General features: G+C 39.9%; 1 protein-coding gene across 1 annotated transcript; it reads left to right on the top strand.

Moving 5' to 3' along the window:
• Positions 1-12,870: 12,870 nt before the first annotated feature.
• LOC149143575 (uncharacterized) lies at positions 12,871-17,013 on the top strand. The gene is made up of 3 exons (XM_089451882.1): positions 12,871-14,583; positions 14,751-14,898; positions 15,326-17,013. Exons 1-3 carry the CDS (start codon positions 12,871-12,873, stop codon positions 17,011-17,013), a joined length of 3,549 nt encoding a protein of 1,182 aa, XP_089308008.1.
• The last annotated feature ends 964 nt before the right edge of the window (positions 17,014-17,977 follow it).

Below are 17,977 nucleotides of genomic sequence, written 5' to 3'. Positions count from 1 at the left end.
CCGTTCATAAATAATGTATCTCAGATATTGAACCTAGGTCATGCCAAAAGTGCATTTCGCCAAATTGGTACACAACTTGTGTTGTCGCAGTGTTTGGAGAACCTATCAGATGTGGTGGAGGTGCTCTTCCCAACTCTAGCTAAAGATCAAGATGCCATCCAAGTATACCACTAAAAATGAGTTGGTGAATGGCCGAAAGATGTCATCCATTAGTCTCATGAAGGTTGCAGGAGCATTCGTCAACCCGAAAGGCATAACCAACCATTCGAAAAGGCCCTCCTTGGCTTTGAAGGCAGTCTTCGACACATCGAAGGGTTTGATTGGTGCTTGGTGATATCTGGAATTCAAGTCGATCTTGCTAAAATATTCCCCGTTTGAGTTGGTCCAAGAGGTCATCAATCCATGGGATCAGGTACCTATTCCAGACAGTGATCTTGTTCAACGCCCAATTTTCAATACAGAGTCTCCAAGTCCCACCCTTCTTCTATACCAAAATGAGCAGGCTCCCACTGTTGGCATTATGATTCTGGTATGGCTTCATGATACAGATGTTGTACTTGATGGCAACCCACTCATCTCAGATGATAAATTATAGTGCAGAAAAGTTCACGCACTTATATGCAGAGAAAAGCTTATTCTATGTAGAGAAAAGTTCATGCACTTATATGCAGAGAAAAGTTTATTTCATGTAGAGAAAATTTCACGCACTTTTATGCAGAGAAAAGTTTATTTCATGTAGAGAAAAGTTTGTTTCATGTAGAGAAAAAGTTCACGCACTTTCATGTTGGAGAACTTACCTTTGGTCCATGGTAGTTAGTCCTTGGTATTTGAACCTATGGTTTTGGACCATGGTACCTCGTCACAAGTGTGTATATGTTGGAGAACTTACCTTTGGTCCATGGTGGTTAGTCCTTGGTATTATTGAGCCCCATGTTTTTGGGCCCCTTGTATTGGTTATCTATGGTATTGATCCATGATTTTAGGAAGAAGCTTGCCTATATAAAGCAAAGGAGATCACTTGGCTAATTCATTCTTGCAATTGAATATCTTAAGATCTGAAATATTGGGTTATTGTTTTGAAAGTTTGATCTATGAAAGTGAAGTTGAAAGCGAATCTGTGAAGGGTGATCTCTTGAGTGCTACAGCTGCACAGTGCGAAGGCACCACAGAAGGCGCAGTGCGGAGGCGCCACAGAAGGCGTAGTGCGGAGGCGCCACAGAAGGCGCAGTGCGGAGACGCCACAAAAGGCGCAGTGCGGAGGCGCCATAGAAGGCGCAGTGCGGAGGCGCCACAGAAGGCGCAGTGCGGAGACGCCACAAAGGCGCCACAGAAGGCGCAGTGCGGAGGCGCCACAGAAGGCGCAGTGCGGAGGCGCCACAGAAGGCGCAGTGCGGAGGCGCCACAGAAGGCGCAGTGCGGAGACGCCACAGAAGGCGCAGTGCGGAGATGCCACAGAAGGCGTAGTTCGGAGGCGCCACAGAAGGCGTAGGTGCGGTGGTCGTGGCGCCACAGAAGGCACAGGTGCGGAGGTAGTACAGATATCCGCATATCTATACCAGTGAAGTTGCGATCCCTGCTTAAAATTTGTTTTAACTGCCTTTGACTATTCTGCAGGGTTTTGGGTGCATAACTGATGTTTGGTTACTGGTATTGAGTTCAGATAACAGCATGATTAATGAATTATCTTTATGTACTAGATCTGGTTGATAACTCTCATAATATCATTGTATATGTATGGATCTGGTGATTGGGTGATTCAGAAGGTTGTTTGATTATGAGCTTCAATGTTGTTGTTGGGTCCAGTATGAAAATTGGATGAAACGTGGCCTTTCAGATTATGTGTTGTGCTTCAGTGTATCCAGTCTGAAAATTGATGAAACGTGGTACCTGGAGGAGAGAAGATTGTAGGCCAGCGCCTATGTACTAGTATCTAAGCTAGTACAAAAGCTAAGGGAGATCATTGGAGCATTGTAGTAGGTAGCAGCCTGCTTACTAGTAAATGGATTGGCTAGTACAAGAGCAAAGGGGGTTGTAGCTCCTGTACTGGTATAAGACTACACCAGTACAAATATTGTAAAAGGATTTTCTTATTAAGAAGAAGATTGAGATGACTTGCAGCAGGTGGTTTTTCTCCCACATTGGGTTTCCACCTTATATCATGGTGTTCATGTGTGTGCCTTATGTGTGATGATCTATTCTCTATTACTGCATCTGTTATCTGATAATATGGTTGATAATGTTCTAATGCACTCATTGAAGATCAATTAACTTAATCATAAGAAGTTGTGGAAGTAGCATATATGAATCTGATTATGGAAATGAAAAAGTTTTATTAATGTGATAATACTAATTCACCCCCCCCCTCTCAGTATTATTTCCAACACCCACAGGGCGATGAACTCAGCCGAATGTGACCTTTCTACAGTAGCTCCTGAATTTGCCTCTTGATTTCATCGTTCTCCAGAACGGAGCACCAATATATTGGTCCATTGGGTAATGACGCACTTGGCGTCAGATCGATGGAGTGCTTGACTTGACAGTGCAAAGGCACCCCTACGGGGGAGGTGAATATGTCCTCATACTCCTCCACGACCTTGTCCATCTGTTGTTGTCGTGCGGAGGGGCCATGTTTGGAGGTCATGGCCACCGTCTTCTTCTTTCCTTGAGGGCATATCATTAGGAAAACAAATTTCCCGGTTTTGGAAATGAGCTTACTAGATTGTTTTGCAGTAATCAGAGAGATGGCGGTAGGTGGTGCTACCTCCGGTATCATGTACAACTTATTTCCCAATGTAATAATAACAACGCGAGGCCTTGACTCATACACAACATGTCTCTTCCACAAGTATGGTTGGCCTAATAATACATCACAAACATCAAGGGGAGAAACGTCACATAATACCTCATCGTGAAGGGCTTGATGTTGTATGGAAGGTGGCATTATTGGCTCTCGCGCAGATCTCATCCTTAGTGAAGCCACCCAATGGTGTACGGTTGTGGGTGTGCTGTGGTCAATAAAACTAACTGCTTCATGACCTTTGTTGTAATGAGGTTCTTTTGGCTCCTGTTATCGACAATGAACTGTAGCGGGGAATCCTTCACCCACATCTAGGAGTGGAAGAGATGCTCCTCCTCCTCTATATCTTCGGGTTCCTCCTTCTGGATCTTTGTGGTGGTGGCGATGGCATTAGGCTCCGCATCAATAATCTACTTTCCTTTTTCATTCCCCTTGTCGGGTTCTGACTCAAATTCGGAACATGCATTTGATTTTGAAGCCTTCAACTCGGCCACAAGTGACTGCTTGGTCGGACACTCACTTATGTTGTGGGTGGAGCTCTTATGGAACTCACACCACTTCCTCGTGTCCTTCTTCGGCTTCGCAGTGTTGTCCTTTGCTTGTGGCCTTGGCGGGTGGTCTTGGGCCATCTCGCCTTAGCTTTGTCCTTTGTTATGTGGTTTGGGGGCACCTTTCCCTTGCTTCGAATTCACAGATCAAAAGTCTCGCTTCATCTGTTTAAACTTATGCTCAATCTTGACGGCATATCGATACGTCGTGTCGAGCAAGGAGATGCCTAGGAACTCCATCTCATCCTGGATGTATCTATGTAGGCAGCCGTGGTACTTGAGTACCAAATGTTTCTCAGAATCTCTGATACCCAACTTCGTGCAAAGGGTATGAAAAACATTGGTAAACTCTGGCAAATCTTGGTCCCTTCCTTCCCGCAGTTTGGTCCACTTTATGTATTTGTCCTCGTAGCTCCCGACAGGGTAGTACTGCTCCTTGATGGCGTCCCAGAATGAATTCCAAGTGGGAGTGGCTGAAAACAATGAGGTCATACTTTCATCCTTCTACTCACAATAGGTTTCCCACCAGTCCTTGATGTGGGGGATGGCTTTGAGAAGAGAAAAAGTAATCTTTTCTTGGCTGGAAAAATCATGAATAGAAAAATATCCTTCTAGCAAATTCAACCATTTATCTATGGCATCTGCATCTATTTGGCCCTCAAATATGGGAATGTCAAAGTTTACTTGTACCTTAAAAGGTGTGGAGCCTCCAGAGAGGTTGTTGGATGTGGATGCGCCACCGGAGGAAAACCGTTGAAGGATCTAGGCAAAGTTATCCATCATCGTGTTCCTTTGTTTCTCGTGGGCTTCCTCGAGAAATATTTTGATAGGATCTCCTACTCCCTCGTCTTTTTTTTCTTCCCCCATGGGAGGCCATCGAGATTTACGAGGCTGGTCTTGCAAAGATTCGACCAATTCAATCCCTAACTCCTTATATCCCGGCCTCGTTGGGGACATGCAAAGAAAAGAAAAGAAAGAGAAGACTGCTCTGATACCACTGATCCAAATTTAAACAGGAACACAAAAAATTACAGATATAACCATAAATACAGAGATGCAGCAGAAATAACACTTCCTTTCATTAATATCAAATAATGAGATATGCTTACAAACAGAATGGAAATGAGACTAGCTCGGGCGATGGTAGCTTATCTCTGAGAAGAGATGTGGCAGATACATGCCTCTAAACTGAGTTACAATGAGGCTTAAGGGCCTTTTTATTATTGAACAATAAGAGAAAACCCTAAACAACCAAAGCTCTAACTCGAGGAGATGTAACACCAAGAGTTTATGGGCCCCGTTGGGGTTAGTTGGACAGCCAACTTCTCGGGGTATTAACTTGGTCATATTATCTCTGTTTGACGCACATGATACCTCTTTGGAAATATCTCTCCGAGGACTAAACCTAAGAAGATGATTTCAATGAAATTTCCCACACAAATATTGCCAAAAAAACGTCGTTTAGGGCCTCAAAACGGCTCCGGAAGTTCAAGACGCAAAAAACTACCAAAAATAGTAAACTGTGCTACAATTAAGGAAATTGAAAAAAAACTGACAGAACAATGGTGAGGCGGGTGGCCACCAATATCCACCTAGACCAAACTATCATTAAGCTAAAGAGCTTCCATGGATTATTAATTTTTTATAAGAGGTTCATTAGAAATTTTAGTGGCATAAGTGCTTCCTTGATTAATTGCACAAGATGAAAGGTATTTACTTGGGACTAAACTCATTGTTGAAAGTTTTGAACTCAAAATACGGGTTATGAAAACACCCATTTTTACCATACCAATATTTCAGAAGATTCTTCCAATGGAATGTCATGGTTTAAGAGTTGCAACTAGAAGAGTGGTAAGCCGGGAGGGTAAACTTGTGGCTTTTTTCAATGAGAAACTAAATGAAGACAAACAAATATGTGCCAATTATAATAAATAATTCTATGTAGTGATACAAGATTTAAAATATTGGAGGCATTACCACCTTCAAAAATAATTTAATATGATGATTCGTAATCAAGCCTTGAAGTACATAAATTCCCAGAGTAATTTGTCACATAAGCATGCTAAATGGGTTTCAATTTTGAAGACATGTGCATTTGTTGCTCAACAAAGGAGTAGTGAAACCAATGTAATTGTTGATTCCTTTAGCAGTAGGTGTCATTTGTTGGTAATAATTAGTAATGTACTACTTGTACTAGAATAAATGAAGAGTGAATATGCTTGTTATCCATACTTTGGCAACACTATTGTGATTCTAAGTAGGCAAGGCCTTACTTGTTTATGTTTATTTGAATCCTTCTATTTATTGGATGGCTTTGTTTTTTTTAGGGATCTTCATTATGAATTTCCCTTAGATGAGGGAAATAAAGAATGTTATGAGGGATGCACTCAAAAAAGTTAGGAGCACACTTTGGAAGGAATAAGACCTTTAAAAGTGAGAAAAAATAAAATAAAATAAATCTTTATATGAGAAGATATGTGAACATGTTTGTTTCTCCTCATTGGATATGTCAAAAAAGAAAAAGGCGGAAAACAACATATGAGGATTCATATGACCTTACCCATACCAAAGGAACCATGGGATGATATTTCAATATATTTTGTCTTGGGATTGTTGAGAACCCAAATGGGCTATGAATTAGTTCTTTGGAGTTCTTTACAAAAATGTCCCATTTCATAGTATATAGAAACATAAACAATGCTCGCTAAGTTGCTCCTTTGTTCCTTAGATGAATAATATGGTTACATGCTCTTCCAAACATTATAACGGGTGAGAAGGACACCAATTTCTCAGGCTACTTTTGGAGAGTCTTGTGGAAAAAGTTGGATATTAGATATGACATAGTGGAATCATCTGTGGTTCATTATTTCCTTTTTTGTTTATATTTTTTTCTCCTGACCACACTAAAAAAAATACCATATACCCGTAATCTGACCCAGGGCTTAATGTCAAAGGCGTGTGAGTTTATAACACTTGGGTTTTTGGCATTTTCTCATTATAATAAAATTCATTACAAATATATAGTGATGTGTGGTTTAATGGTAAGTATTCTTGGGTGAAATTCATGATATTGTGGTTCAAATTTCATTGAGCATAGTGTTCCGCTATGATCTCGACTCAAAGAATAGACTCTTTTTATCCACTAATTGTTAGATATACTCTTGGTGTTATAGTAGGTCCTATCTCCTTCAAAAATTTAGAATAGACTCTTTTTATCCGCTAATTGTTAAATATACTCTTGGTATTATAGTAGGTCCTATCTCCTTTGAAAATCTAGACTTCATCCGTTTTCCTTTTCCTTTGATCTAGGTTCTAACAACTATTTATTATATCCTCGGATAACTTTTAACAATTTCTTATATCTTGATGTTCAGGCTAGATACAATTGAGAAAAAAACTTTGGCTCATATAAACCTTTGACTCATATTTTAGGGACTACACATGAAAAAACTTTAATAAAGAAAGATACCACTTGCTTCGCTCATGACGGGTCTTGCCAAGGGGTTAACTAAGATATATTTGGGTATACAAGTGAGTTTAACAATAGCAATTATGTTACAGACCCATATTTCCTCCAACTTAGGATAATTGACTCGATTTAGGGTGTGGGTGTTTTGGGCTTACAACTCTATTTAGAGGGCTTACATATCTATTCAGATTTCAATGGGAGCTAATAAGAAATATTTTTAAGTGTTCAATGATACAAATAACCAAAGGGAAAAATGCAAAACAACAATCAATATAAAATGATATTATTGTATTGAGAGGCGTATTCTACAGTCCAGTATGACCCAGATGTGTAAATATGTCTCAAAAAATAATAAAAATATTTTTGGCTAATGTTGACCAAAACAATAGCTTGATATAACTTTTTAATCTTGTTAATGGACTAACATTAATTATTAAAATATAACTATATAATTTGAATGGATAATAAAAAATTATTTCATGTGTTTAATAGTTTCTTTATCATATACGTGAATTTTAATGGATCATAAATTTACCACATTAAAATTTCAAATTAGGTGAAATATTAAACATCTTTACTCGGATTTACTAAAACCAGCATCATCTCTTAAATCAAAGGAAAAAGGTTAATTCAACACAAAGAATTGAAAATCATGTTCCAAAATATTTTAATATTTCTTTTAATTGAGCCTCATTCTACAGCATCCCAGTATGATGTGTAAGGATGTCCGTTGTTCATCAAAGTTGAAATTTTGTTAATGTGAGCCAAAATTAGAAAATTAGAAAATATTAGAAAAAAAGAAGATTTAAATGTTTTGTATAATTATTTATTTATTTATTCAAGTTCAACGTATATGATAAAATAACTATTAAGTGCATAAGATAATTGTATTGTAGTTTTAGAAAGCAATGAAAAAAATTAGAATACAATTATCTTATGTCTTTAATAGTTGTTGTATCATATACATTGAATTTGAATGGATCATCAATTTACCTTTAACAAAAAAAATTACCACATTAAAATTCCAAATCAAGTAAAATTTTAAACATTTGTACTCTTTACTATAGTCAATACCACTTCTTAAAATAAAGTAAAAAGGTTAACTCAACACAAAAATCGAAATGAAATGAATCTTTAAAAGGAAAACTATATTCTATGGATATATTAAAATCTGTAAAAACATAAATATTGCCACATCAAAGTTGTAATATTTGAAAACTTTGTTATCATGCCATGTAAAAAAATCAGTAAATCTAATATTAATATTATAAATTTAATAACTTAATATTAATACAATATTAAATTTAATATAATATTAAATTTGTTATATTATAATATATATTAATGTATCATGATATATATTAACTATAGATATATATATGGGGGGGAATAACAAAGACATAGAGTGATAGAGGTGGAGAGATAGATGGTGTGAGAGGAAGGGAGAGAAAAGTAGAGAGGAAGGATGAGAGAGACTTGAGAGAGAGGAGGAGAGAGCGAGGGGTAGAGAAATGGAGTTGGAAGAGAGGGATGGAAGAAGAAACACATAGAGAGATAAAAGTGGGGAGAGAGAGAGAGGGAGTGACAAGGGAGAGATGGAGAGAGTGTGTATATGTTTTGGGGTGAGATAGAGAGATAAAGAAGGAGAGATAGATAGAAGAGGGGGAGAGAAGGAGAGATATTGATAGAGTTGGAGGGTAGAGAGAGAGAGAAAGAGAAAGAGAGATGAGGGGGAGAGACAAAGGGAGGTGGGAGAGAAAGGGAGAGAGAGGAAGGAAGAGAGTGAGGATGTGAGAGAGAGAAGGAGAGAGGAAGGGAGAGAAAGAGGGAGGTAAGAAGAAAGACATAAAGAGATAAAGGTGGAGAGAGAGAGAGTGATAAAGGAGATGGAGAGAGAGGGAGAGAGGAGAGCAAGAGGGAGGAGAGATAAAAGGGGGGAGAGAGGGAAAGAATGGGAAGAGAGAGAAAGGGGAAGAGGAAGAGGGAGGGAGAGATAGATAAATATGGAGAAAGAATGTGTATATTTTAGGGGTGATATAGAGAGACAAGGAGAGATAGATATATAGATGGAAGGTGAAGAGAGGGAAGAAGGGAGAGATAGAGAGAGGGAGAGATAGATATATATGGAGAGAGAAATCATGTGTGTTTGGGTGGGGAGGGTGAGATAGAGAGACAAATAAGGAGAGATTAAGGGAGATGTAGATATAGATGGAGGGGGAAGAGAGGGAAGAAGAATTATTGCACTAGATGCACTGATTTCAGTGTAGATTGTGATTTCTAATCCTATTTGATTGCTTGCACTTAAGGAGATGAAATGAAGGTTAGGGGAGAGGAGGAATGAAGAGAGAGATGAGAGGAGTGAGAGAGGGAGAGAAGGGTAAGAGAGAGAGGGGGACACAAATATGGAGGGGGGAGAGAGAAGGAGAGAGGGATGGATATAGTGATGGGGTTGGAGGGAAAATAGAGAGAGGGAGAGAGAAAGAGAGAGGTAGGTAGGAGAGAAAGGGATAGAAAATACTTGAGAGAGGGAGGGATATAGAGGAGGAGAGAGGGAGGGAAGAAGAAAGACATAAAAAGAGAAAAGTGGAGAGAGAGAGGGAGGGAGTGAAAAAGAAGAGATGGAAAGAGAGTGTGTATGTTTGGGGATGAGAAAAGGAGACAAAGAAGCAAAGATGGAGGGAGATATAGATATATATGGAGGGGGGAGAGAGGGAAGAAGAATTATTGCACTAAATGCATTGAATTCAGGGTAGATTGTGATTTATAATCCTATTCGATTGCTTGCATTAGTCGCATTGATTTCAGTATAGATGTTGATTTCTAATTATATTTGATTACTTGCACTAAATGCATTTATTTTAGTGTAGATGTTGATTTCTAATCCTTTTTATTTCTTGCACTAGATGCATTGATTTTAGTGTATATGTTTTCTAATTCTATTTGATTACTTGCACTAGATGCATTCATTTCATTGTAGATGGTAATTTCTAATTCTATTTGATTGTTTGCACTAAATGCATTTATTTCGGTGTAGATGGTGATTTCTAATCCTATTTGATTTCTTCCACTAGATGCATTGATTTCAGTGTAGATGGTGATTTCTAAGCCTATTTGATTGCTTACACTAGATGCCTGGATTTCATTGTAGATGTTGATTTCTAATCATATTTGATTTCTTGCACTAGATGCATTGATTTCAGTGTAGATGTTGATTTTTAATCGTATTTGATTGCTTGCACTAGATGCATTGATTTCAGTGTAGATGTTGATTTCTAATCTTATTTGATTACTTGCACTAGATACATTGATTTTAGTGTAGATGTTGATTTATAATCTTATTTAATTTCTTGCATTAGATTCATTGATTTCAATGTAGATGTTTTCTAATCATATTTTATTTTGTGCATTAGATGCATTGATTTCAGTGTAGATGATGATTTCTGATTTGATGTAACTCAATCTATGATGGTACATTAACTTACAATGTTTGGATTAACAATGTGCATTGATTTTAGTGTAAGTGAAAAAAAGTGTTTGACAATGTGCATTGATTTTTGTGTTATAGTAATTCAACCTATTAATATTGGAAAGCAAGAGAGACATAGTATGATGTTTACTACAATAGTTCGAGTTAAATAATTGAATGGTTTACGATCTCAACTATTATTTTCATATGAAAATTAATAACAAACAAAATTTGATGGCGATGGTTAGGGTTTGGAGACGAGGGTTTCGGGCAAAACCGTGTTGCAGCTCACGGGTAGGCAGCTTTGCAGAACTTTTCTCCGCAACAGTTTGAAGGCGCAGGGAATCATCACCCCCGGGTGACTGGCAGCTGGAGGTCGGTCGTTTTTTGTTTTGGTGTAAGTGACTGCTGTTCAAAGGAAACAACCACTATAGCTGCAGTATTTCCGTTTTCATTCCGTTTTTCTCCTCAAGATTAGGGTAAAGGCGCCTGTCACCATTGACCGTTTCGCTGTCGTTTTTCTTGGAACGGTTACCCTAACCATGGTTAATCCCAACGAATTGGTGGACTTAGACCCGGAACTGGAAGACATTCTATCAATGTGGGGGAAGGAACCCACGGTCCAGAATGTGGAACATTTTTTTGGAGCTTTCGAGCTGTCGAGGTTGGAGTCATTCGCACAGCAAGATAAACCAGCTTTTCTGTATCAGAGTAAGGAACATGGCAATGAAGCCCCTAGAACACGAAATCAGGGTTCTTTCAAACAGGTGGTAAAGGGTAATACGACTGATGGTCTGATAGAAGGTGCCCCTTCTTCTTGTCCCAAGGACAAAGCAGAACCAAGCCGGATTTTTCCATCTAGGGGTTTCGAAGATCTCTCCAATTTGGGGCTTTCTTCAGGTCTCGGCACGTCTAGGGTTTCTGGTGGTTTTCCTCCGCTCTCCAGGGTTTCTCTGCAAAAAGAACCCCCATTGCAAAAAGAAATCTTTGAAGGTGGTTCCGCGGGCCATATCGACAGTTTAGCAGGAGAAAGAGGAGGTCTCGAGGGTGCGGCGGAAGGTCATCTCTTTTCAGGGACCACTGACCCTGTTTTCTCAACCCATGTCCAGTCTCAACCGGAGAAAGATATCCATGAGGAGCCGGCACAGGAGGAACCTGAGTGGAACGACGGCCGTGGGGAGAATAGGTTTTCTGTGGAAGGTATAAGGAATAAAGGGGAGAAAAGAAAATCACAAAGGCCAATTGGATCTCAGGAGATTGTAGGGAACGTGGTCCTAGGCATGGAGGTTTCTATAGAAGAAACCCTAGCTGTTGCAGAATGTACCATAGTCGGAAGGGCAAGAGGCAAGAAATTTTCGTCGGAATTTCTTCAATCATGGGGAGAAAATAGTTTCGTCACTGATAGACCCTTTCAGTTCGAGGCTCAATGTTTGGCGAAGGGATGGTTCAAGCTCAGTTTTGAGGACAAGGAGTCGGCAGAATGGGTGCTTGCACGAAACTGGAACATTGGGCACATTCCGGTTCTGCTGAAAAGATGGAACCCCCTTTTTGATGCTATCAAAGAGAGGACTGATGAGTTCCCGGTCTGGGTGAGAGCCCCGGGTCTACCCTCGTTTCTTTGGACAGAGACTGTGTTCAAAACCATTGGGAACAGGCTGGGGTCTTTCCTTGAAGCAGATATGTCCTTTATGGAGACAAAAAACAGAGCAATGGCACGCATCTTGGTAAGCCTAAATCCGAGCAGAGGCCTGGCTCAAAAAATCAATTTACAATATAAAGACTATGTGTTCGAACAGCTGTTGGATTATGAGCATCTGCCGTTTAGGTGCCATCGCTGTCATGAATACGGGCACCTTGCAAAGGATTGTCCACTGTTCAGAAGAAGGAGACGCTTTCGGAGGACCCCTGTTTTCAGAGAACCAGCTCACTATCAACATCAAGCGCCCCAGGAGAAAGAAGATACAGCGAAGCAGGCATCAGCTGAAATGGAGATCGAGGAGCCTCTAAAAGAGCCAGTAACTAAAGACCCCCATGTCCAAGAGGATGCACAAACTTCTGAATTGCAACCGGTGGAAGTAGAGGAGGAAATCGCGAAGGATGCGCCCGCAGATCAAGTTCCAACCATCGACTCGGAAATGGGTATGTGCTCAGGTCCCCCTCTTTCCTCTCTTAAAAATCCTGAGCATGTTTCTGCTTCAATGCATGTTTCGCCTTCAATCTCTCCCTCTCATATCAATGCTATAAACGAAATCATGGAAAATGTAAAGTCCTCTCCTGATGTAGACTCTATATCGGCTGCCATGCCATCCTTAGATTTGAATTGTGAAGATATGTGGCCCCCTCTTGCCCCCCCTGTCCCTCACACTCCGTGCCCCTACAATCTTAGATCTATGGGAGGGAAGAATGGGCAGTCGAATGCAATAGGAGGTTTAGGACAGTCTATCTCTCAGAGTTATGCCAAAAATAAGAGAGGTAGGAAATCAGACCTTTCCAAGGCAAAACTTAAAGCTAAGCTGGATGTAGCAGACGGGAAACAATATTCAATCCCCGGGGTACTTAGAGCAGTGCAATCCCCTGTCTCTGTTAACAAATGATTTTGTCATCATGGAATTGCAGAGGTTTGGCCAGTAAACCTAAAAAACTGGCCTTAAAAGATTGGATCCTTAACTCAAAAGTGGACATTCTCTTTCTGCAAGAAACCTTGGGGAAGGCTACAGAGGTAGAACAAATGTTAAAGGCTCTTCTGCCAGGCTGGACTTTTTCTGCGATTGATTCATCAGGTCATTCGGGGGGTTTAGCAATTGGGTTCAGAGAAGGTCGAATTAAGGTCATTAATCAATGGGGGATGAAACAAGTCATGGGCATGGAGGTTATCTCCCCTGATTTCACCATCCCCATTTCAATTGTAAACATATATGGCCCTTGTCAAGGAAGGGAGATCTTCTGGGATGAATTGTTGTCAAAACCTTTGATGAAGTCTTCCTTGTCAATTGTGGGGGGTGATCTAAATTTTTCCATAGGCAGAGCTGAAGCATGGGGTCCTTCAGCTAGGGAAGACCCTCTGTCGGAATTTTTTCACAATCTTCTTTTGGAAAATAATCTCATAGACCCTGCCCCGGTCAAACTTAAGCCTACCTGGAGGAACAGAAGAACAGGGGAGGACCGGATCGCAAAAAGGTTAGATTGTTTTCTGTTATCTGAGGACCTAATCTCCAAAGCTCCTATTTTCAGGCAGTGGGTTGAGGAAATAGGTAACTCAGACCATTTCCCTATTTTCCTGGATCTCTCTTTTCCTCCCCCAAAGCCTCCTTCCCCCTTTAAATTCAACTCTTCTTGGCTTCAAGATCCCTCCTTCATCAATCTTTTTAAGAATACATGGATCCATCCGGACAGAAATGCAAGAGAGAATAAGAGTTTCCTGTTCATGGAGAATCTCAAAAGATTGAAGAAAGCGACAATAACATGGGCAAAGAACAGGAAACTGAAACAGAATGAAGAACTGGCTGGAATCAGGGAGGAGTTGAAGTTTCTGGAGAGCACTGAGGAGGAGGGATATTATTCTCAGGCTTCAAAGGATAGAATTCTTCATTTGGAGAAGCTTCAAAACAAAATCCTCTTGGATAAGGAAGAAGAATGGAGGCTTAAGAGTAGGGCAATATGGCTAAAATCAGGGGATGAAAATACTAGGTTTTTTTCACAACTTGCCAAAGGAAGAAAATCTGCAAATACTATTTGGAGCCTAAAAGATGAAGAAGGTAGGGAGGTTAGTTCTTTTTCAGATCTCTCTGGTCTAGGACAGAGGCACTTCCAGGAAATTTTCTCAGACTCAGGAGAAGCCACCATAGCAGAAGTCATAAAAACAGCACAATGCTTCCCAAGGTTCGTTGAGGAGGAAGAAGCAGAAGAGTTATCAATTCCTGTTACCAAGGAGGAGGTTGAAGCTGCTATGAAATGCATGGCCAAAGACAAAAGTCCAGGTCCTGATGGCTGGACTATTGAACTTTTTCTCTCTTTTTTCGACCTAATAGGCTCGGAAATTACTGATGTGGTAGAAGAATCTAGACAGAAAGGAGAAATCTACAGGCCTTTCAATTCTACTTTTATTGCTCTGATTCCTAAGAAGGATGATCCGGAGAGTTTTGAAGATTTCAGGCCAATTTCCCTGTGTAATTGTATATACAAGATCATTGCAAAGGTGATAGCTATCAGAATTGTCCCCATTCTATCAAGAAACATCTCAATGGAACAATTTGGTTTTTTGGATGGAAGACAAATTCACGAAGCCATTGGAGTAGCACAGGAGGTAATTCACAGTGTGAAACAGAAGAAGAAGAAGGGAGCGGTTCTCAAAATAGACCTTTCCAAAGCATATGACCGAATAAACTGGCTCTATCTCCGGCTGCTGCTCACTCACCTGGGTTTCAATTACTCTTTTATTAGCTGGATTATGGGTTGTATCACAAATGTCAGTTTCGCAATCCTGATCAATGGAGCAGCCTCCCCTTTTTTCAACAGCCAAAGAGGCCTCAGGCAAGGCTGTCCTTTATCCCCTCTCTTGTTTCTCCTAGTGGCAGAAGGGCTAAGCAGACTGATTCACAAAGCAAGAAGAGAGGAGAAGGTAAAAGGTATTGAGGTAGCAATAAATCTCTTTATCACCCATCTGCTTTTTGTTGATGATATCTTGATTTTCACCAATGGATCCTATAATGAACTTAAGGAGTTAAAATGAATTTTCGATCTATTTCTGAAAGCTACAGGAATGCAGATAAACGCTAGAAAATCACAAGTTTGTGTGGCAGACTTTGACAGAAGAGAAAGATCCAGGATGGTAAATCTCTTCCCTTTCCAACATCAGCCTCTGGACTCTCCTTTCAAATATTTGGGTTTTTGGCTGAAGCCGGCAGCTTATAAAAAAGAGGATTGGAACTGGCTCATAGCAAAGATAGAAGCCAGAATTTCCCATTGGAGTTTCAAGTGGCTCTCAAGAGCTGGCAGATTGACCCTAATAAAATCTGTTTTGCTTGCCATTCCTGTTTACTGGGCAGCTTTAACATGGGTCCCCAAAGGAGTGATGGAGAAAATCAGAAGAATATGCTGTAGATTTCTATGGGCAGGTTCCAAAGAGTCCTCTGTACTTCCTTGGGTGGCATGGGACAAGGTGGCTAGACCAAAAGAATGGGGAGGTTGGGGAATAAAAAGGCTCCCTGAGTTCAGCCTTTCTCTCGCAGCTAAATCAGGTTGGAGACTAGTCACAATGGAGAATCTCTGGACAAAGGTCGTTAAAAGGAAGTACATTGATCCAACTCCCTTGGAAGATTGGATTCGAAGCCAAGACAAGAAAATGAAGAATATTTCAGTCATTTGGAAGGCCACGGTGGAGGCTTTCTCTGTGATTGAACAAGGTTTGGCATGGAAAGTGGGAGATGGAAGACATATCAGAATCGGCAGAGACCCATGGGTAGGCTGTAATGAAGCTTATGCTCTGTCACCTGGTCTCCTCAGACACCTGGATAACAAAGGAATCACAACTCTAAATCAGGTGGAGAAAGTAGGTCATTCTACAATCTGGGGTCAGGCTTGGAAGAATGATGAAGATTTAGATTTGAATATCAGGTGGAAGAACGAATGGGCTTCCTACATTCAAGAACTGCATCGTTCAAATGTCAGACTAAAAGATGAGCCAGACCATCTGATATGGGCGCAAGGCAAAACAGGAGATTATTCCCCAAAAGATGGATATACTTTCCTAATGGCAAAGAAAGGATGGGGAATTCCAGACTGGTGGGCGAAAAACATATGGAAATTAAAATGCCCAGCTAAGGCCAGGATCTTCCTATGGTGCATACTAAAAAGGAAAGTTCCTACCTGGGACATTCTACAAGCCAGATATCTAGTTGGGCCTGGGAGGTGCCCCTTATGCAAGACAGAAGAGGAATCAATCAGTCATCTTTTTACAGCATGTACAGTCTCAAAAAAAATATGCGAGGAGGTAACCTGTTTACTTAAGGTAAAAGCTCAGTGGGGTTTAGATCCATTGGAGGAGTCTTGGAGGAAGTGGTGGCAATCCTATCCGGAGGGAAACATGAGGAACTTGCCCCTTATTTTCTTTTGGGGAGTATGGTTAGCAAGAAACAAAAGCTTGTTTCAAGACAAGGATACTCCCACAGCCATCATTGCCATAAACTGTGCTGCCATTTACTCTGCCATCCCGATCCCTGCCCCCAAAGATACTCAAAAGAAACAAAAGCCTGTATCTATCTTGGAGGGCATTCCTTGGGCATTCTTCGACGGAGCATCTCAGAATAACAAGGCCGGGGCAGGCCTATGCATTCATTTGAACCATGATCATACTCTAAAGGCTTCTGTAGGGCTAGGTCCTGGTACAAACAACTATGCTGAGCTATCTGCTTTGCGCTTTCTCCTTTGCTGGTTACTACAAAGAAATATCTTCACAATTCAAATCTTCGGAGACTCTATGAATGTAATAAAATGGGTTAATGGAAATGCATCGTGTAAAAACCAGATCTTGAAGACTCTTGTAGAAGAAATCATGTTTTTAAAGCCATCTTTTAACAGTTTATCTATCTGCCACATCTACAGGGAGAAGAACGAGGAAGCAGACCAGCTTTCTAAGAATGGTCTACAGCAAGATTTGGGCGTATGGTCAATAGCAGAATCCAGACAGGGGCAGACTTTCATTTCTCATCAGGCCCCTTTTACTCCACCACTATGATCGAGGCAATATCATATCTTTCCTTTTTGTCAGCAGATCCCGCAGGCTAGAAGGATTTTTGTACTTAGTTATTTTTGGTTCTTTTCGCGTTTTATCTATATATCTGCAGCACTATAAACAGTCAAAAAACCTTCCTGTACAGTTTTCAGTTTTCTTTCAAAAAGACACTTTATATATTTTTGTATGGGGTTGTTTTCCTTCTTCGAAGGAGACCCCGGGGTATGCATGCTTACTGGTTTGTATTTAAAGCCTCCTGTAGGGAGGCAGACCATACTTGTCATTAACAGCAAGTTACAGGACAGATCAATCAGTCGTAACAGGACTGAGTCTTTTTGCTTGGGTTTTATACTCTTTAGAAGTACAAAACAGCACACATGGGAGCCAACAGGCCTGCAAAAGATATCATCAGATTGTAAACTTTTTATATGCTTAATAAAAAGTTTTGCTTTTTTCCTCGAAAAAAAAAAAAAAAAACTATTATTTTCATATAATCAATATGAAAAGATGGAAAAACTAACAAATAATGTAAAAGTTTTGTAAATCCGACCACTCATTAAAAAAAAAACCAAAATTACATTATTTCTTTACTTTTGTGAAACAAACTATAGAATAAAAACAAAAAAAAATCATCAAAATATATTGAAGGAAACTAAATTATTTCAAAAATTAACAATGAAACAAACTATTTCAAGAGTAATCTTGATGCAATAAATTATTTAAACTACTCTTTAAGATATATTTAGTCATACCCAAAGGGACACTATTAAGAATTAATTAATTATCAAAAGTTGTAACACCTAAAATTAAATGAAATAAATGTGCAGTATCAATCCTCTTGCAAACTATTGACAAGATTGTCTCCCTTCTTCATCACCAACTAATTACTAACAGACAATTACATACACATATAGAAATATAACACAATAATTATAACATTCACAAACATTACCATCCAAATTCAAAC

Source organism: Pinus tabuliformis, chromosome X, assembly GCF_031772625.1.
Source record: "Pinus tabuliformis cultivar Carrire ecotype Pingquan chromosome X, CPIR1, whole genome shotgun sequence".
Lineage (NCBI taxonomy): Eukaryota > Viridiplantae > Streptophyta > Pinopsida > Pinales > Pinaceae > Pinus > Pinus tabuliformis.
This window is presented reverse-complemented; position numbering and strand designations above follow the sequence as displayed.